Source organism: Pieris rapae, chromosome 2 (assembly GCF_905147795.1).
Source record: "Pieris rapae chromosome 2, ilPieRapa1.1, whole genome shotgun sequence".
Classification (NCBI taxonomy): domain Eukaryota; kingdom Metazoa; phylum Arthropoda; class Insecta; order Lepidoptera; family Pieridae; genus Pieris; species Pieris rapae.
Genome location: NC_059510.1, coordinates 4,892,047 through 4,914,317, shown reverse-complemented (window position 1 = coordinate 4,914,317; position 22,271 = coordinate 4,892,047). Strand labels below are relative to the sequence as shown.

Sequence of the window (22,271 nt, the reverse complement as noted above, 5' to 3'; positions counted from 1 at the left end):
CGAGTCTCATACACCAATAATTATTGCCGTGCGTGTATTTCCACCTCGGACATACAACAAATACACAGCTCTATAGATCTGTAGTCGAGGTCGGAAATCATGGAGGTTGTACGAAAAAGGTCGTAACTATGAAACATTCGCCCTAAGGTCCTTCCGGCCTTATTTATCTATCGTAAAAGAAGAATTTTACATAAAACAATAGAAAGTGTAGACCTCCTCAAAATGAGTGCTTTAAAAGTAGAACAAGCTTAATATAGTCTCATATTAACTTTACGACAAAAAATATTACACTGAAAATCCATTGTACACAATTCTAGCCTTTTATGAGTTTGCTACACTTTATTTAATTCACTTTAATGTCCATTTATTTATTTTTAATTATTATTTTTAGAATGTAGGTAATATTGTAAATACTCTATATTTGTGTGTTATGAAAAACAATATTGTACTCAATTTATCGTATTCTATATACAAATAAAAGTGGTTTATCTAGTTTATCAATATTTAAACAATACTAAAATTATTTTTATAAATAACTTAATATAAAAGCATATAAGTTAACACACTACTATAGTGTATAAGTTTTAAAAGTACTTCAGAACCAGCTAACTCACTAACTCAGAGTGCCAGGTGACCAATATCCACTAAAACACTTCTCAGGTGCATTTCCGCATAATCGCATAACAGTCATAGCTACTTATGAGTAATTTATGAAGATGTCTTTGAAGGCCTGTAATAATGTATAGCCAATTGCTTGCGAATTCCGTTTTTTATTAGTCTGTATAAACAGAAACATTAATAAATAGAAACAGAACCCATTGTTACTCGCTGGTGTATAAAAAAGGCAGTACTTTGGTTTAAATAAACCAATTTTAGTTGGTAAAATTCTTATAGGTTTTTTTTTGTTTCTATTTATTTAAAATTATATATTGACCTATTTAAATTTAATAACATTAAAAATATGTAACTAACCACCCAGACCGTACAGTATATAACTGTTATGTTATCTGGAAACTATTTCTTACCTTTGATACATCTTTTGTCGTTTATTTACTTACTTCAAAGCTCACTAAAAGTTAGGCCTTCGTTACCGACCCTCTTTAACCTCAAACAGCTTTTAACCATAATCAATTTGCAAAAATTACAAAATCCTACGGTGTTAATTTTGTTTAAAGAAAATCTTTTCAAATAAACATTCTTGCTGTTCTCAAAATCGTATGCTTGTTTTCTGAAAACTTTATCTTTTATATACATATATAATAAATATAGTCTTATTTGATTGTAATAAATTCTGTATATAGTATATATATATATACCTATAGGGTCTGATTTCGGAAAGTGGACGTAATGACGTCCTAGTACATTATAAAAAAATATATTAAATGAAAACTACTAAAGCTGTTTTTGTACACATATATATCACCAGAAAGTTTACGCAACCTGGAAGGTAGTTTAATGGTTGTCTAAAACAGAAGTCAAACTATATGAAGATATAAAGTAAAAGCCTTCGATTGGAGCCGTGAAAGCCTTTCGCCACGCTTCATTAGCTTGAAACTTGTTACCTGCCTGATAAATTTAATGTACACGGGTGCTTTTAATTCTTCACTAGCTAATTGCTTAACAATTCCTTTACCTAGGACTTAAAATCATTCAATCATAAAATCATAAATGTAAAATCATATACATATACTCAAAAATAGGTATGTTTAAGTAGTATTGTTGGACATTGTAATATGTAAAATATGCTTTTTAATATATTAAGTTAAACTTTACTTACTTATTAGTTAGGCTTGATTGAAACGTCAAATGATCTGTCTGTGCAGGGACAATTTATTAAAAAAAAATTTGCAAAATAATGCTGCTTAGAACGCAGCATGCGTTGTCAGGGTTGAGAGTTGCATTTTTAGTTCACTTCAACGGTTCTATTTCAATTGTTACGACTGTAATATCATGGATATTAGAGTGAAATACGTGAAACTAAGCGTTTATATTTCGCCTAAAAGAAAGTTAAAATATTTCAACAAATTTTAGGCTGCTTTAGGAATAAAATGTATTATTCGTTTGATTTTATCAAGATTCAATAAGTGCAATTTAACTTTACAATGCCCTTAGTACATTATTTACATGCTAGACAAGCAAGGATGATTCCGAGAGCGTGATTGGGTATTAACGAATATTATAGATAAATATTATAAACGTTTCATACAATAAGTTTTATTAACTAACTAATTAGAATACAACTCTTATAAATTACAGAAAAAGTGTTTAGTGGAGTTTTGAACATCGTAAACATGTTTTATTCTTATTCCGCCGACATGGCTAGGAGCATAAATCGAATGTAACCACAACTATTCATAAATCATGGATGAATTATGATGCTATGAAAAATGAAGTGCCTTTTAGCTTGTACGGGCTATTGACATGGAAAGATTTCAATGAATTTTTATATGAGTCATCCTTAATTCAAGTAATCTTTGGCGCGTATTCAGTAAACTTAAGTTCAATACTTTAAATGCTTGATAGGAATAGTAAAAAAATAGTACTTAGGGAATTTAACGGTCATCAAATACTTTTTCAGTCATTACTATGCAAACAAAATTGTGTGCTTGACACGAGTCTACATCATTATTAAGGCTTATAATTAAGAAAAAAATAAATTGTATTACACTCTGAGAACAACAGAAAAATTAAATAGTTCCTCATAGCTTAAAAGCTTCACACTTTGAGCAAGGTGCGTTAAAGTGGTGGGAGGTGGCCGAATTGTTGCAGAATATGAAAGTTTCTTGTTTCAATTTAGTGCCTAATTATCAATTAACAAAGACGCCCTAATATATAATCTGTGAAAAAGGATTCTCATATTTCTGTCTTTAAAGCTAGTCAGTAGTAAGTAAACGGTGACTTTTCACAAGGCATTTTCTTTTGCTAATTGTGGTATCGACTACCGGCGGGGATCTTCCTTGACAGATAAGACCTCCAACAATTCAAAATACGAGCTACTCCTCCCTTAAAGGCCGGCAACGCACCCACTAAAAATGGGTGTCTATGGGCTGCGACGACTGCCTTTTTGGGCGTCCCGCAGGCTCGTTTGCCTTTTATATATTAGCCATTATATAAAAAAATACGATTACCGTCGAATAAGTGAACAGAAATGTGCGTGTTTCCTAATGTTTTTATTGATTATATAGTCAAGTAATACCAAATGGTGCAAATGTAATTGACACGTTGCCCGAACGCATACTATTAATTATTCATAATGAAATATTGATTGTAAAAAAGTACTTTTTATTGCCATACTTTGTAATTCTTTATGCGTTATCAGCAGCACATACAGAGGAATACTAGTATATACTTAAAGTATAACATGTAGCGTAGTTGTTTCATATAGGAGGCAAGGTTCAAACTCCATACGAAACCCATACTATATATTACGTTCTGTGGCAAATCGAAGTAAAATTATAATGTTAAAGGGAAAGAAACATCGCAATCTTATCCATATTCAGTTAGTCAGTTCGTTGTCAGTTTCATGTCGTTCTCGAATAATTCCTAAGATATTATATCTTAATGATTAAGCGACTGGCCGTCGTCGCTCTTAATTACCCCGTACAGAGAGCACTAGAAATGGACTAGACTCTGTGTGGTCCAAGTAAACAAATGGGTTAGGATAATCAAAGCACAAAAATTCTATTGGTTAAAAAAAATAAGGAAAAGCCACATTAATTATAGCACGAATTTTTAATTTTATTAAAAACATTAATACATAAAGCAGGAGGTTGTATTTGAAAATTAATAAAAAATATTTAGAACAATATTTTTTTATTTTGCATATAAAAATATTGTTTTTGGCAAGAATCAAGCCGTGTTTGTATAAGCTGTAAAACACGGGAAAAGGCAAGTAAAAAGCAACCAAACAAATATCGTTGTAGCTTTATAAATAATAACGATTTCCATTGAGTTATCAAATACATCTAGTAAACAAATTAATATGGCAGTCACATATAACCTTTAATTATTTATTTTATTACATTTTATTTGACTCTTGATCTCAGTCATTCACAAAGGTATTCGTGTCTTCATTGTATATTGTATTGAAGCCTCTGAGTGTGCTCTCGCTTTGAGTTTTTGACAGTCATTGGAAATGATTTAGATTTGAGTGTCAAACAAGGCTTTGTCTTCAATACAATACTGTATATTATGCAGGTAAAACGCTTTATTTTATAACATACCTGGATGTTTGAATGCGTGATAACGTTTAAGAATGAATTAAGAATAGTAAAGAAAAGATGCAAAGAAATTTATATGAGCACATTTGAGACTCGTAAAGGAAAACATTACATATTAAGAAATCATATTGTCTTGCTCCACAAATCCACGGCGTATGTAGACAATAGTAGGCATAGAATAACTTACTCGGATATGAAGAAAAACAAACTATTTAGAAACAGATACAGAAATTAGAGGAACAAGACTAATGATTATTACGTCTCTGTAGTGTGTAAATAATTATTTTGAAGTAATAACGGGTTTTGACGCAGGTTTAGAATTTTGAAGCTTACTTTTTTTGACCTAAGACTGTGATAGTAATATTTAAAAGGAAAAGAACAACAACACACTATATACTAGTAGTAGAGTAGTTTTAGTAACACTGAAAATGTTTTTCTAAACATTTAAACCGGCCAGTTAGAAACATTGCTAATGAAAACTTTTTTGAATTTCAATTTTATAACTCTTTGATAACCTAATGTACCCGATCTACCAGAGACCAAAAGAAATTGTGTTTTGGTCCAACCAATTCAGTGGGTGCTTCCTTTCGAGGATCAAAAGGAAAACGGCCAACTAAGATAAAGAGAGGAGGAAGTCGAGGAAAAAAGATGATTGCCTCATTTTTTGGTCGGAAAGGACATTTTGCGATGGTGTGCTAGGAGATGGAAGAACAGTTACTGACTGTTATGTCAGTCGCTGTTTCCCTGTTGTCTTGGAAAAAAATAGACAAAGCAGGATCCTCCTTCACGACGACGATGCTTATTATATAAACGCGCGCTAAAAAGATGCGGTAAAAGCGTACGAAAATGCCATAAAAGATATTCCAAGGAAGAATGGGCCCGGTGCTTTTTTCAGTGGTTCTATCGAATGCAACGATGTGTGAGCAGAGAAAGAGAGGAATGGAGATTAGTTCGAAAAACAATAAAAGTATTGGCAACTTTCTACATTAAGCTGTTTTTAATTTTCAATGTTTGTTGTTGCTATGTAATTTAATCAAAGTAAAGGTTGGCTACACGTCGACAATATCATTTTCGCATATTTTTTAGATGTGTCATATTATTTAGAAATGAAGGTATCAAGTATTTATTCAATAAAGCTTAGTTTCAGTCAACCAGGTGCGCAGACCGATAAGGCATAATCCTAAAAGGACGAAATAAACCAATAGATTTATTGCTGTGCGAGACACAAAAGACTTTTTCACAAAATCTTGCCGTCGAAGTATAATGTCCATTACATTATACTACTATTCTAAGTAAAAACCTTAAGAAAATAGACATTTACTGTAATGGTATAACGAATTTTATTTATTTAAAAGTAATAAAGATTGGAAATTTGTGATCTAAATATTCTACAAAGATCCGTTTAATAAGAAAACTAAAATTACATACATTCTAAACAGTAGGTATATCATTAAGCTTCTGGCGACTCTTATAAAAATTATAAACTCAGTAACTAAATCATGTCTTCGTTTTTTGCCTCTAATTATAATTTTTTCATATACATCAATATCGACACAAAGTAAAAAAAAAGAATGTGTTTTAAGGAATATTCCCGCTATATTTTAAAGGAGATCATGATCAGAAGCGAAAAATTCAAATTATTCAAAAAGTAAGATACTTCCATTTCGGAAAACAAACAACGCTTGTCCAATAAAAGTTTAAATAAATCAACCGAATTGAATACATATTGTATAATATATATGTTTTGTTTTAATACATATACGTTTTTTATTCTGAAACATGCGATATAAAAACGTTTTATCTAATAGGTAAATCTTTTACTTTGTATTGTGACCTGAATTATGCAACACTTTCGATCATTTAGTCTGTGCACAATTTGTTGCGGCTTATGGCGATGGAACGAATTGTACTAAATATTAATTTAAGGTAGAAATTTTTTGAATCGGTAATTAAATAGCTATTTCAATTAGGCATTCATATATGTACCGACAACGTAGTTTTATAAATTTTTTTAGGTGTGTATGTACATTATGTAATGTAAGTGGGTGCAAGATAAAAAATTGGATAAGGAAACAAATCGCCTATAACACCAATTTTAATGTATTACGACGTTAAAATATATAGCGTCGAAGTTAGCCGTTAGTGCGTAATTTTCGATAATTTCTGCGTCGTGAATTTTTACGTTGTGTACTGTAACTTTAATTACAAGGTACGTGCGACTGTTTGACAGGAATATTTAATTATAGATTTTTGTTCTTAGTTACGAAATCACATCAAAATACGGCTATTTTTAGTAATTTAGGAAATATCTCAACTTTCCACCTTAATTCAAAAGAAAAATGACGTGGTCAGTGTCATACAAAAGTTCAGTTGTTCTAAAACTTTAAATGTTAACAGGAAATAAATTGGCAGCGTACCTAGTTGATATTTCCACGGGAAATATACGGGGGTATATATATTACGGAATATGCAATTATATAAAAATAATAAAAGCCCTTAATTCGCTGACCATTTTAACTTACATGCTATTCTTATCAAACCGTAGTATTCTTAATCTAATTATATAGCGAAAATAATAATTTATTCTCAACCGCTTTGGTCAGGTTGTCAGTCGACATAGGCCTCCCCCAATTGTTTCCCTGTCTCTCCATCCTTGGCAGGCCTTCTTCATCCTTTTGGTAGATCGTCCTGTGCAATGCAATATATAATATGCAATAATAAGTAAATATTGAATATTTTAAGATCTCATCTATCTAAATTTTTACATACAATAAAATTTTAGTTTTGCAATTAAATGGAAAGGCATCCATATCAGACATTGGCAATACCTAAAAAATGATATTAATTATAGTTGAAGGTATATCGTTTAATAATACCTAATTATTTAATAATTGCAATTGTTTCAATTCAGTATATATTATAAAATATTTGTGTTTTTGGCCCTAGAAGGTTGCGGTGGTAAGACTCGTATGACTGCCAATACTATGTGCTCTGTTCTTAAAAAGCGCTATTTTATATTATTTTTTATTTAATTATTCTCGTTACCTACTATTTAACGTCTTTTATAGCTTCCCTTATAACTCTAGATATTGATAAAATTACTTAATTAATTATTTAAGCTGATCTTGTCTTTCTTCATACTAGACGGTTGTACCATACATTCACTAAAATCTTAAGTATTAAAGTAATATTTGTAATATTAAAATGTCACGAGCGATTGGGACTGCATACAAAAACTTTAGGAGAAAATCTTTTACTAAATATACAAAGAATTATCTACTAAGGTAATTTAAGGAGACAATTTTGTTATGTTACGATAAACTTTGAACACGTCAAGAACAATTTTCTAGAATTTGATCGAAGCGGATACCTTGGAATCTTCGAAGTTTGAGTAATAAGTTCCTTAGTTACGTCGGCGTATAACTTTGTTTTCGTGTTCTTAATAATATGAGTATATTACGTAAATCGATCAATGTCAAATCTGACGGTATGTATAAGGATTAAGTGTGTTCAAAAACACAAATATACATAGAGCATTTCGACAAATATATAAATACATATAAGATATAAGTAACGATTTATACCTATAGAACCTACACCTAATGTTTGAACGTATTAAATAAACCAAAACTACTGAATCGCGAAGTCTGTATTGCCTAATTGAAACAAAAGCCTTAATAGTAATTTAATGTTTTAAGGAGAAAAATAACGCGCTATCCTAAACGTCGTAGTTAATTTTGATTAGTCTGTAATACGCTCTGTAACCAATGATTAATAAAATTGTGTGCCTCCACCGTGTGTAAAGACAGTAAATTTTTATTACGCTTGTCTAGACTCACTACTTCTTGTGGATCTTAGAACAAGACCGAAGGACGGCATATTATATTAATAAGTTATTAGAGTGCGTTAATAATGAATATTCCAAGTAAAACAATTATTTTAAAAGTTTCTTAAAACATAAGCTATATGGAAATTTCTACCTAATGCAGCCATAAGTTTTGCTACAAATGAAAATGCATTTTTAATGATGAGCAATTAGAAGATATTAGAAGTTATACCTACAAATTTATGTAAATGTCACCAAAATAATATAAAATATTCATAAATATATTATATTCGAAATACCTTTGGCTTTTATCCATATACTAAGGTAACATTGCAAACGTTTACAAAATAAAAACGGCTTAGTGTAGAAAGTTCCAATTATTGTTTTTCGAAGTAATCTCCATTCCTTTCCTACACATAGTTGCATTCGATAGAACCACAGAAAAGCACTGGGCCCATTCTTCCTTAGGGGTCTCTTCTATGGCATTTTCCTAAGCTTTCACCGCTCTACAGAGTTCTTAAAGCGAATACCTTGAATCTATCTTTAGTTCTGAATCATGCGTCGCACAGCACTGATGTTATCTTCATCATTGAGATTGCTATGTCCACGTTTAAACGCCTTACACCAATTGCATATAGTGGCACGAGTTGAGGCTTCATTATGAAATGCTAATCGCAGCCTATCATAGTTTTGTTATTGAGTAAGCCCACAACGAAAGTAATAATAATTCATTGAGCAAAAATTTTCTCGCATTAGGATCATTTTTACGTGTAACAAGAGTTTTAGATTTATCATGAATTCACAAAAACTAAGTACAAATGAAAGCAATTAACTAGATTAGGTTACCAAAGAGTACCATATTGCCTATTCAGGCACTAGTATTATTATTAGATAAGACAGGTTGCTAATAACCTAATTTGTCAACCACTTGTGCTATACAAAGTAAAGACGGATTCGTTTTAATATAAATGTCATGTGTCGTGTATTGTTGGACCTTAAACTCCTAAAATATTTATGGTTAGTAAGTAACGCCCAAGAATTTATGTTCCCGCAACTTACGCAAAATATTTGTTACGAAAATTAATTTAATACTGTAGAATCGTAGATTGTTTACTTTGTGAATAAAGTGAAATAATAGTTAAATTTAATACTTACGTAGTCTCCAGAAAATTGAATCTTTAAGTTAATCATTACACTACGTATACGATTAGTAAGGTCTAGCGTAACAAATGTGTTTCTGTTTAATTGTTCTCCTATAAACGGCATTAAGTATAATTATAATGCCGTCACAGAAATACATTTTTATTGATAATGAAATTGAGATTATAAAATATTATTGAACCCCCCAGTTAGAAATATTGCTAATGAAAAATTTTTAAATTTCAATTTTAGAACACTTTAGTAACCTAATGTACAATTTAGCTTTCATTTGTCATTTGTTTTTATGAATTAGCAGCAAATCTAAAACTATTGTTACACGTTAAAAATTAACCTAATGCGAGACATTTTTCGGTTAATGATTTATTATGGATTTCGTTGTGGGCTTACTCAACAACAAAGCTATGACAGGCTGAGATTAGCATTACTTAATGTAGCCCAATCTCGTGCCACTGTTTACATTTAGTTTACATTGGTTTTACGAGTTAAGTACAACTAAAGATTAAACTTGAGGTATTCCCTTCAGGAGCCCTGAAGTTGCGGTGAAAGTGTATGAAAATGCCACAATGGGCGTACTGGTTTTCTCAGTGGTTCCATCGCATGCGACGATGTATAGAGGGGAACAGATTTACTTAAAAACAATAAAAGTATTGGCAACTTTCTACGGCCGTTATTCATTTTCTAAAAAATTTCAGTGTTACCGAGGTATATGTGTTACCAGATAGATTTCTTTTGTATTTATTAGATTTTCTGTTAATAAAATTATATATAGAATAAAGATATCCAGATATATTCCCGAAACTACTAATTGAGCTGAACAGCATGATCAAAGCCTCAACGGTTCTTAGAATTTAATGTGAGGTTTAAATGTTTAAATTGATAGCCACCGATTTGCATGTAAAACAAACAGTTTAGACAAAAGTCTTATTTATACGAAGTTGTATGGTTTTTATCGTTCTATAAAAGATTACATTTAAAGATTAATGTTATTTGAGTGTGCTGCCCATGTCTTGTATTTTACCTTGTAAAGTCCAGTACAAATTTGTTTAAAAAACATTATTTACAATTGTAGCAAGTGAAAAGTAGACTACACTTTAAAATGTTATGATTCCTTTTTTCTAGCATACTCATAAACGTAAACTTGCTAAATATAAGATTGATTTACACTGTTTCTTTATTGACCGAAGCAACCATGGGCCAGCTGCTCAGAAAAATATTATTCTACAGAATAGTTTGTTCAGGAATTGTTCGTACTTTCAAATCGAATAAATTTTCATATTAGAATCTATTTATGAAGAGTCCTTGTTTACGAAGCTCGTTTTGGCCACTTATTTACACAGCAACTACTTTGGAACGAGGCCAGAACATCACATTTCTGTAAAGCAATGAGCAGGTTATCTCCGGATAAAAGTTTCTGTAGAATGATAGTAGTTAAACAGACGCGCTATTAAAAAGTCGACTGAGTAATAAACCTAGCCTTCTCCACGTTCATTTATATTATACTTTCTGTAGATTATAATAAATAAAACACTAGAAGGTTGACCAAGTATACTTTAAATTATTTCTTTTCGTTTTCATTACTTCAATTTTGTTTCGTGACGTCAAATGAAAATTTATATTTTTAAGTTTGTTCGTTATTAAAATAGAATTTAGCACATTTTAAAAATCCATCGATTTTAAACGCGATTTTGCGTAGTTTTTATTCCCAATGCGATCTTATAACAACTTTGAGACACTGTTTTATAGATTGATAAAGCAGTGAATTTTATTCACTTAGCATAATTTTGGTATTACCAAGTAGTTACCATTATTTTTAAGCAAGTTTATTCGTTTTTTAATGGAAATTTGCGCATTTTAAAAATCTATCGATTTTAAACGCGATTTCACGTAGTTTTTATTCCCAATGCGATCTTATAACAACTAACTTTAAAAACTTTAACTTAAAGCAATGTTTTATAGATTGATTGAGGATTTTTATCTTCGATATCATCGTGGCATTACAAAGTAGGTACCTTAAACACCACATTGTATATCTATTCTACTCGTAAAAAACAGGTATCTCTTCTGTTATACAGTTAACTCTTTAAGCTGTCAGGAAACTACACAAACAAATCACCTTGCGTTACATTGATAAATGCAAACATTTATTCAAACTGAGTTTTTCGGTTGTAAAAGTCAGATTGCGTTGCCTAAAAGCATCCATTAATCTTCAAAATCCATCGAACCATTGCGAAAACTTTATCTAAAGAACTTTGTGGATGACCACAGAGATATAAAGCGGAACTAAAAAGCTGTTTACGGAAATGACTTAAGGCGCCATAAAATAGGGGTATTCAATAACATCTTTTAATACTCTTCTGAGCTGTATACTGTATTGTGTGCTATAAAAATGTATATAATACTAGACCGTACTCTACATGAATTTTCTGATACATAGACGTGCAAGAAGATATACCAAGTGCAAGTGGCGGTCTTGTTGCCAATAATCTTTTCTTTACCGTTAATTTTATGGACGTAGTACAATATGTTGTAAAAATACGTAATTCGTACAACGAAATAGTCGTTATTACTTCATTAAGAGTAAGCATTGAAACATTACCTTGTATATTTAAATATGTATTTTAATTTAGTAAAACATGCATATTTATGCATATTTGCATACTTATAAACAATAGACTTGTATTAATTGATAATGAAACAAATGTACATTTAAAACAATAAATCTATTAAGCCGCTTATTTATATAAGTGCCTTCGCCCAGAAGACGCTAGAATTAAAAAATATATATAAACGCCCAGCGGCAATCCCAATTGGAGGACGGTTGATAGTGACACTGTTTTGTACAATACAATTATACAATTCACTATATAATACTATAGACCAAATCCTCAACTTAATTGCTATCCTTAAAGGGGTTAGGGAGAAGATAGCTTCTGGAAAAACGGATAGACACAGAAATGTCTGCCCCGTTGGAGGTTGACAGGAGTTCACTTAACCCAGCAGTTTTAACAGTGTTATCCCTAATTTCCCGCCGTGGCGTATAAAAGTCTCGTCATTTGCCTTACTTCACTAACTTTATTTGTTTAGGATAATTAATGTCGCTTTGCTACACTTTGAATACCGTTGAATGAAACTTTTGGTCCGAGTTAATTGTTTTTGTGACAGTAAAAGGAACCTGGTATCGAATTTGCGTTGTTCAAAGGCCTCTATTAAATTACTCTTGGAGCTCTCATTAAGAACCGATGTATAAATATGTCTTTAGTTATATGGTTCGGCATTCATATGGGAATCTTCAAACTGTTCTGTTATAGCTTGAACTAGTAATTTAAGTTGAAACTCACAAACCGATGACTGATATAACTGAATACTAATTATTAAAGCTATTTTACTCATCTAGAATAGAAGCAAAACCAACCAATTATATGTACTGAAAATAAATTGACTTTACAATCTATATCGACAATTTAAATTTCGTAAAAATTATTGGGCAATGTTCATACATTTTTCACTTATTTGAATATCCATAAATCGTTTTTCATCAGACTATTTTAAATAGTGACTTTATAACTCAATTTGTTTCGGTTTTCGATTCAATTTATTCATGTCGATCAAAAAAAAAACTGTTTCTATCACCAAAATGAACTGTCAAAATAAACAAATGTAATTCTTTGTGGAGCATATTCTATATATTTGTAGATGTTGCTTTATTGTTGTACGTAATGATATTTACAAATTATGATTTACGATTTTACGATAAGTAGGTAGTTCTATTTTGAACTTCGCCCCCGGCAAAGACGGGAGCTGTACCATAATTCACAAATTTGTGTAATGTTTATTGAAATCGTATTAAAAGTAGAGACGCTGAATTTTGTTAACAAAAGAATTCTATATTTTATTTTGAGGACTTAAATCTATCGACGTAAGTTATATTTCTACTTATACGAAGTCAAGCAAATTGCGATTGTAAATCTATTTTTAGTTCGCATGACATCATTATGATGTAAATTAGTTCAAATCAATCAAATGAATAGTTTTATTGGCTTTAAAAATTACTAGGGCGCACATAAATAGTATATTATTTATGGCGGATATATTTCTGCATTTGTTCCATTGTTATACTTACTGTGAGGACTGAAGACTTATTTTTTGTTTCACCGGGATTCAAAGTGTAGGCAATAATATTAAATATGAACTTAAGCAAACGCTGTAGCCTACATTTTATGTTTCCTTAGTTTTTCTTTCATATTCTATATAGATGTGGAATCAGTTTAATTAGGAAATGATATCAGTCTGCAAATGATAAATACACCAACAATGAATTATATACACAAACAATCAACAAAATGTCTTCCACCACTGCTGGTCCCCGAGGAAGATCTAGACCATCACCCTCTAACAAGAGTAAAAAACAAAAGCAATGAAAACAAGTTATACATAGCAACACTAAATCCCAAAATGGAGAAGGGATGCTAGAGATAGAGTACAATGGAAATTGTTGGAGGATAAACAGACACCACTATACAAAAAAAGAAGAAAGCCGTTCAGGATAAGAGGCTAATTATTATTATTATTATCAGTCTGCAGATGGAGCCATGATACATATAAAACCACTTCGTATTACCAACTTCCCCTTTAGGGTTTTCGGTATAAAAAGAATGAACAGTCGTAATGATATCATGTCATCCTTAGAAATAATTCTTGACATAAATGAAATGTTTTTATGAACCGATGGGTGAATAAAAATAGGTCAGCTTTCTGATTACGCCGGATATACTATTTGAATTTATTTTCATTCCCACGGTATCTTTGACGTTGTCATTTAGTTACAATTTTAAAGACACCATCCAAATAATCTGTATATATAAAAATTCTGTGAGTTTTTCTCGCTAAAACTCGAGATTGGCTCGACTGATTCAGCAAATGTAAAAACTATTTCTAGCTGAGACATTTTATGCCCTGTCATTTTAGAACAAAAAAATAGCACTGGGTAGTCATATATAGATGCCTTCAGGAATTCTTCATACTTGTGATATGAGATTCTTATTATATTTTGACACAAATATATGTAAATGAGTAGTGTTGGCCTAGTGACTTCATCGTCCAACTGTCATCCCTGAGGTCGTAGGTTCGATCCCGCCTGTACACCACTAGACTTTCTGCGTGCGCATTAAAAATTAGCTATCGGTAAAGGAAAACATCGTGAGGAAACCTGCCTTAGACCCAAACAGTCGACGGCGTCTGTTAGGCACGGGAGGCTATTTGCTTCTTAGATTGATAACTTGAAACAGATTCAAAAATCTGAGGTAGGTATTTTAATGTGTTGATGATTTAATTGTCAACGGGTCATCTAATACTTTATTATATTTCTTAACTCCGTTATACGTACTATATATTATAAAATGTTCGTAGCTGTAAATCTAACATAATCGTGGTATATAGGTACCACAATCAAGTTTAATTACTAACATTTAACTAATTTTCTTGCAGCTTTTGTACTAATATTCGTTTTTATCACCATAATTTTTAAATTACCTGATGTACTGTAAAATATGGTGAAAACTATCTGTTGTGACCGTTGTGAACATAATTCATAATTATTTCTGCAGTGCATTTTTCTCTTAATGCTGTATTGAAGCTCAAAACATCCGTTCGTAATAATTTACAGACAAAACTAGAGTTATACAAATCTATAGGATTAAGGAAAGTTCACCTTATTAGGACATCTACGTGAACTAAAGAGGTCATGAACCAACCCAGAATATTACTCATTTCAAAACACTTTTAAAAAATCTAAGAATCATTCTCTCACTCCGAAGACCTTCGAAACTTAAAGATTTTACTTATCCTTATTGAAAGTGTTTAGCCACAAAAGTAATGAAACGGAGAATCGTTTATCGATTTAAAATATATAATAGGACTACAACTTTCTAATAAAGGTTTATACAGTTAGCAATTCAGCTGTTATATTTGTCCACAGTACGGCAGGAGAACGAGCGACTGATGCACGACGTCCTTCAGGCGGGAATCGCCAATCGCACCCAGTTGTCGGCGGGATTGCGCTGACGCCGCGATACTCCCCTCGTCCAAGGCTTGATAACATCAGGCCGGCTGCCGCGCCACCCGAGGAACCACCAGAACCGTTGGAAACCCCTTATGGACAATCCAATAACGCTTCTGTACCGGTGAGCACAACATTAGCAGGCCCTGCGTGATTACGCAACACGCCTGCATTGACTATGGACTATCTAGATAGTTTATGTGAATTTGTGAATAACGTTGTTACTCGTTGGAGATTGGATACTCCAGTAGGTATTGTTAATGTCCGAGATATATGTGTAGTGTAAAGCTATATTTTGATTGATGACTTTTTCACTGTTTGATCTCTTGATTTTCAGTTTGCTGTTTCCTTTGTATAACTCGTTCACTCGGGAATGTTAGTTTAAAAATGTATTCTTATTTCAAAGGCATAGTCGCCTATTATTCTGCGCTAATTTATTTAAAATTAAAATTAAATGTTACACGTAAATATAAGATAATTTGTACTGAATGTAATGAAATAAGATTCATATAACACATGGGATCAAATTTTAAAAATCTCTGTTTAATTTACCATTTACTACAACAATAAATTTATTATAGATCTATTTAAGAAATTCTCTTATATTATTTGTAATTTATGTTGAGATTACTTACCATTTTGTTATAAAAGTATGCATTACTGATGCCTCTTGGCATCGCAATAAATGACACGTAGATGTTTTGTTTTTACCACAGAGTGTATTCAGTAATTCATTTAACGCATACATAGTATTTAAATATCAGTACAGTACAATATCAGTACTCGATGTGTAGACGTTTATGCTAACTTATATAAGATTCATTTCTGAGTCAAATGTAAACTTCAAACGAAAGTAACAGAAATGTTTAAAATTTTGAGAATTTATATTTTCTTTGAAGCTTAAGTAAAATAATCTTATATATGATTTATTATCATAAAAATATTTGCATTTGTCATACCATAAAACTATATTTCCACACAAAGCCAATGTAGTATAAAATCATACAAATATTGATCCATCCTAAAATCGTAAAGAGAGAATATTAAAATCTAACAATACTTTTATAATCTGTAATCGTCTAAATAATTTTAACCCTTTATACGTATTGAAAATTATTTTTATAAAAACTATACATTTTAAAAGTAGCAAATTTTATACCTCTTCTATTCTTTGTGACATTTAATCGCTCTCTCAAAGTATGACGCAATTCATGTTTGACCCCTAAACACTCTTCGACCCAAAAATATAAGTACCACAGCTTTTATTACTATATTATTTAACGTGGAGGGTTCTTACTTTTATCTATAAAAATATTTAATAAATTTAAAATTATCCTTGTATCACTTCATAGACAAAAACTAAACCAGTTTGATATTGTTTAAATATTGCAACTCATTTGTTTATTTCCCTCAATTGGTCACGCTGACGACAGGTGTAGGTAATAATTTAGTTTTTATGGCTATATAAAGGATGGCGTAGTTTTGCTCTTTCGCGAATTTTGTAAACGTTTTTGACATTCATAAGCATGCCCTAAGACGCATCTAAACTGAATACTTAACTAATTTTGATTTTGATTTTATGAGTTTCTCAAATCAAAGTAAATATTTTAATCCTGTTTATAAATTAGAAACCAACCATCGAGACGCGTGTATGTTTCAGCAGATACGGAAACCATATAATAAATATATATCGTTCACTTCTAAGCCGAATCTAGTCAAAGGAGCTTTTGAAACTGTGCTTATATGTAAGGGTAAGTTTTATATGTAGCTGTTGTATGGATATTGTTATGTAAAATATATGTCACTGTAGGGTGGATTTTAGACGCTAAATATGTGTGCGCTTCAGAAAAGCATATAATCATATAATTGTATATGCTGTAGTATACCAAATCAAGGGATGTGTACCCACCCTTGTATAAATAATTAAATGTGTAGATATTTAATTTTATTGTATCCCCCTTATTTTATTAATTTGATGTTTAATTATTGTGGTCTGGTAGGAGGTAATATATGGGGAAGGCCATAAGTTATATACTTTCAGAAAGTTATATCTTCTTAGCAAAGGTCTGTGACGTTTAGCGTTATATCACAAAGGCAATTGCATTTTTAATGTACGAATTTTAGTTGTTTTTTTTTTTCAGTGAATATAATTTAACGTTCTATATGTAGCCTATACAGAACCATTATTTGAAATATATTTAATACCTCGATGTATTTTTATTTGTATTATAACACATTATTGCTTAAGGGAAACATTTATTTTATAAGTGATAAATTATGAAGAGTTTCTTCTACATTATAATTTTTTTGTATCTCAAGAATAGGCCTCGTTTTGTTCCTGTCATACATAAGTACACGCATAAAATATATTATATTGCATCAGTTAAGTTTATATTGTTTTGTAGGTTGTGTATTTTTGTAATAAAAAATTGATGTGAGATTACGAATTACCTATAAGCCGTCACACTTCATGTCTACTCGGTAGGAAATTGGATTGTCAATTGGTATACGGTGCAATTCGAGTTCAATTAATCAGGAATTCGTCCCCAATTATATTTATTACCTTTCGGGGAAATATTAAAGGTAGGAGATCAGTAGACACGAAGCGATGAGTCTATTTGTATAAGAATTTGTAGTTGTTATGTTACCCCCTTGCTTAAATGTTTCACTCTAAAACTTGTATTAGATTTATGCTGGAACTAAACTTACAGCCTTTCAAATGTGTTAAAAGTACTTAGCACGATTAAACTTAAAGGTAATTACAGAATTCGATTATTTGAAGTTGAAAACAGTTAGGATATTTAGATATTTATTTTATTCTATGCCATGTTTGCAATATCATAATTAGTTATATTATGCAGAACTCGAAATGATAACGAGTTGCGTTGACTGTGATTGGTAAACAGAGCCATTGGACCAATTACAAACACACGACGCGATGCGTCTTCACGTTGGACCAATCACAATTTAACGAAACTTGCCATTCTATTATCTGTAATAAATATAAAATTATTTTGCTCTTTGCTTTTTAGATGCTAAGAATTCCACTTTTTCACTAAATCCATGACATTACGCAAATGGTAATACGTCACTGTATAAATTCAAACAGATTAATCTAATGATGCCTCAAAATCTAACTAAATTTAAATGATTTCGTAAGGGGGTATTCGTTTAATCCGCGACCCATCCTTAAGAGATACGTTAAGCACGTGTTCATATTCCGTGTCCATTCACCCTGTCAAGTATCAATACCTATTGATTAGTGTTAGACAAACGATACAAAGAATTTTATAGTTGTTTGTTGTAAATGTCAGTTTGAATTAATCTATTTTACAAAAAATGTTTAATAAAATATCTTTATAAATAACATTCGTTTTATTTCTCCTATATTCAATATTAATTGTTGTTGATATCTAAATGTTGACTTTTAGCAAAGCAAACATAAAAAACAGAAATAGAAGTGGATATAAAATGATGTTTTATAATGATATCAAAAATTACAGGAATTTCTGGGGGTCTAGTCAAGGCAGCTTAACAGTATTGATACTAGCTGATAATTTAAGTATGAAAATGACAGCTACTGTCGACAGTTGGTATCAACTCCTAGTCATTCTGTCATTTTCATACAAATTTAGTTTTCGACTTTCTTCATACACTACTGATAAGCCGTCTTGACTAGACCCCCTGGTCACTCGATCTCGTCTTCACTTTGGCGATGGAATTTCCAAACTTGTTGCTGTTTTTAACACTCGCTTGGCATAAATCGGTTTTACACTGTCTTGTCACAAGTTTTTGTAATTTTTGGTATCAAATGAGGAAACTACTAATTATAAATTGTGTATGTAGTATAGTAAGCTTTCATTATATTTCATATTCATGTATGTATTCGTGTTGATACTATTGTGGCAGATTTTGAGAAAATTAATACTATACGTTGCGTACGTATCAATAACGTTTATTAACTGGGCATATTTAGAACGAAATGGAAGGGCTGCTTAATTTTTTCAATTACACTTTTTTGATATATTATAGCGATGGGAAAAATACACAATACAAATTACAGCAATTTTACGTACCTTAAAATTTATTCGTATCACTTTTGAAATCTCCACAATATCAAAGACAATGAAGGAAGATAAAAATTGGCTAATTATAAATTAATGTGGGCGCTCAAAGGTAAAACTTTCAGAGCTTGGAAAAGCTTGGAACTCGGATAAGGTGGGTGTATCACGAATTCCTTGGCCCAACACGCCATTTCAACTATGCCTGTTATGATGCGCCGAGTAACATTGTACAACAATTTTCATCAAAAATTTGATAACTTTCATAGTTCCTAGTTAACACAAATTGTATGATAATGTGTTAGTCACACACATTACAGTGATTCATTTTAGACCGTATCACACATCTGGACCCTAATACAAAACCCTTTTTCGTAGACTCGTCGAAATATGAATAGGACATTAATACCTGTCAAGTCGTGGACATCAGCGTAAGGTTTGAGATACCGGTGAAAGAAAAACAGTGGCTCTATAACCATTTAATCTAATTTCTGTAACGGTTTCGTGATCATTTACTTTGTCTAATATGCAAGTAAGTGATCAACTATCTTTGCAATACGTTTACTTGCCTTAATCGGTTCATGGTAGAAAGACAATTATCGTTATGATGGAGCCACTGGGTATTTTTCGTACACAATATTCTTATCTAGAACCCCTAGAATATATGATAAATTACATACAAAGATAGATGATGAAATAATAGAATAAAGAGACTTAACATAATATTAAACTCTCTCTCGTATCATATGTACGCACGCCCTCATTTTCATTTAGCTAGATATTAATCTCATATATTCATAACCAAGACAATGTATTGCGTTTAATTTAACATTATTGTCAGCAGTTACACTGCTTGTTATGTCAAAGCTAATAATACTTGGGAGTAGAATACTACGTCTGACAATAATCATTTTATCTTAATACATATTACATTTATCGGAAATACTTAAATTATCAGCTAGTATCACATAGTAGAGGTGCGTTGCATAAAGTGAAATTTTATATACTGCCTCGACGTCTGATGATGAAACTCAGCTGCTCTAAACACATGGTTAATTCTTAATAGTTTCTGTTTAAAAGCCTTACTAAAAATATTTAATTAGGATGTTAATTTCTCATTTGGTGTTAGGAATCTTTCAAGTCTTTTATCATGGTGACCCTTCACGATAGTCTATGTGTGAAAATGTTTATATTGATTTTAAAATGTGTTAGTTCTATGAGTGGCCCTGTAAGCATATGGCGAAAGTTATTTAAATGTTTAATTAAATAGACAAAATAACACATACTTACAATTCAAACGAGACAATAATAGACAAATCAAAAGTTGTACAATTATAAACTTAATGATCCGTGGTTTTCCCACGGACGATACTATAAAAAACATGGCCCTCACTGGTAATAAGGTATGAACAAAACGATGATGACGAAAGATCAATAATACTGGAGCAACATGGATTTTACAAAGGCGAATTTTAACCATCCAAGTTCAATTTGGTCCAAAATACCTCATATTTCTTTTAAAACCATACAATTAATTTGCTAAAAACGTTTAACAATTTAGCTGTCCCTAACAGCGTTAACTAAGCCAATGATGCTTGTATCTAGTTCATCGGTCGACCCTCTTCAGACTAGTTTCAAGCACTTGAGCGATCGCTGACTAAGACTTTTTATACTAAAGCGTAAAATATATCCAAACCATCAATCTTATTTATTAGTAACCTTTTCAGATTGCAACATGAATCATATTTAAATTGCCTGGCTATAAATAATTTAGAAGTAAGTAGTACAATACCAATTCCTGTAGTGTAATTACTTAATGATACATTAACAACATACATTGACGGACTCATAAACTGCATCAAAGTAAAAAACTACTTTGAAAGAAATATTTTAAGCAAGTATGCAAACTTTCTACACAGATTTAAATTGAAACGTCTAGATTGGTTCGTTAACTTTAAAACAGCGTAGGGTCATATCCCTAAGTTTAAGTTTGTGTACTGGAAAGGACTTTAAAACTTTTTTTAAGAAAAACAGAAATTCATGGAAAATTGGTTTAATTAAAAATTGGTTTTAACAATAGACGCAAGCTTTCTGAAAGATTTTTTTATGTTTAAATAAGGTGTATTTCCTCCACCTCCTTATTATGGATTCTAATCGGTTCCGCATAGATTTGATTAGGGTTATTAAAACATCTTGCGGAATATTGTCCCATTCTTCTGAAATTGCTGTTCTTAGTTGTGCCACTGTCGTAGGCACAGGATTTCTCCCTTATACAGCTCTTTGTAAATTGTCCCAAAGATGCTCAATGGGATTAAGATACGGGCTGCGTGCTGGCCAATCCATTGTACGTATCCCAACCTCTTCGTTATATTGTTGAACTTGTACAGCAGAGTGTGGCCGGGCTTTATCCTGCATTATAGAAAATTTTTTGCATATAAATCCCATGCGCACCACGTGATCTTTTAAGATTTCTGTTATGTACCGATGTGCAATCGAACCCCCTCTACTACCGTTTTGACGAACCATGTCTATGAACACAAGTTCTGTTCGCCCGTCTGTCTAAATCCGTCAGTATATATTTAAGAAAAATAATTATTTTATAAAAGGCTTTTCTAGTTAGTTTTAACGTTAGGAAATAAAAGCGAAACATTAGTTGTGTTTTGTGATAATGAGTGTGGGAACTTTGTATTTTTAGTTACTATAAATATAAAAGAAGGAAATCCAACAAATATATATGACTAGATTGACCCCGATTGTCCAACTGGATCCCAAAACATCACTCTGAGTGTTCGTTACAATCAATCACTTGAATACTGAAGCTCAAATGGCATGTTTTTGGTTGTCGATAGTATTACGATATATCTGTTATACCTAGTGTTCCGGAATATCGACACTTATCCTATCAATTTAGATGACCCAAGTTGAGTGACGTGTCAGACCCGGTCGGC

General features: G+C 31.5%; 1 protein-coding gene across 4 annotated transcripts in view; it reads left to right on the top strand.

Moving 5' to 3' along the window:
* The window catches only part of LOC111001001, a 66,227-nt gene extending 49,443 nt beyond the window's left edge, over positions 1–16,784 (top strand). For 2 of the 4 annotated variants that reach the window (XM_045634250.1, XM_022264237.2), the window contains one exon: positions 15,182–15,391. In XM_045634250.1, the coding sequence (XP_045490206.1) occupies positions 15,182–15,267 (86 nt within the window). In that variant the 3' untranslated portion in view covers positions 15,268–15,391. Of the gene's footprint in view, positions 1–15,181 lie in introns of all 4 variants that reach the window. The other 2 variants (XM_045634247.1, XM_045634248.1) reach the window with 2 other exon arrangements.
* The last annotated feature ends 5,487 nt before the right edge of the window (positions 16,785–22,271 follow it).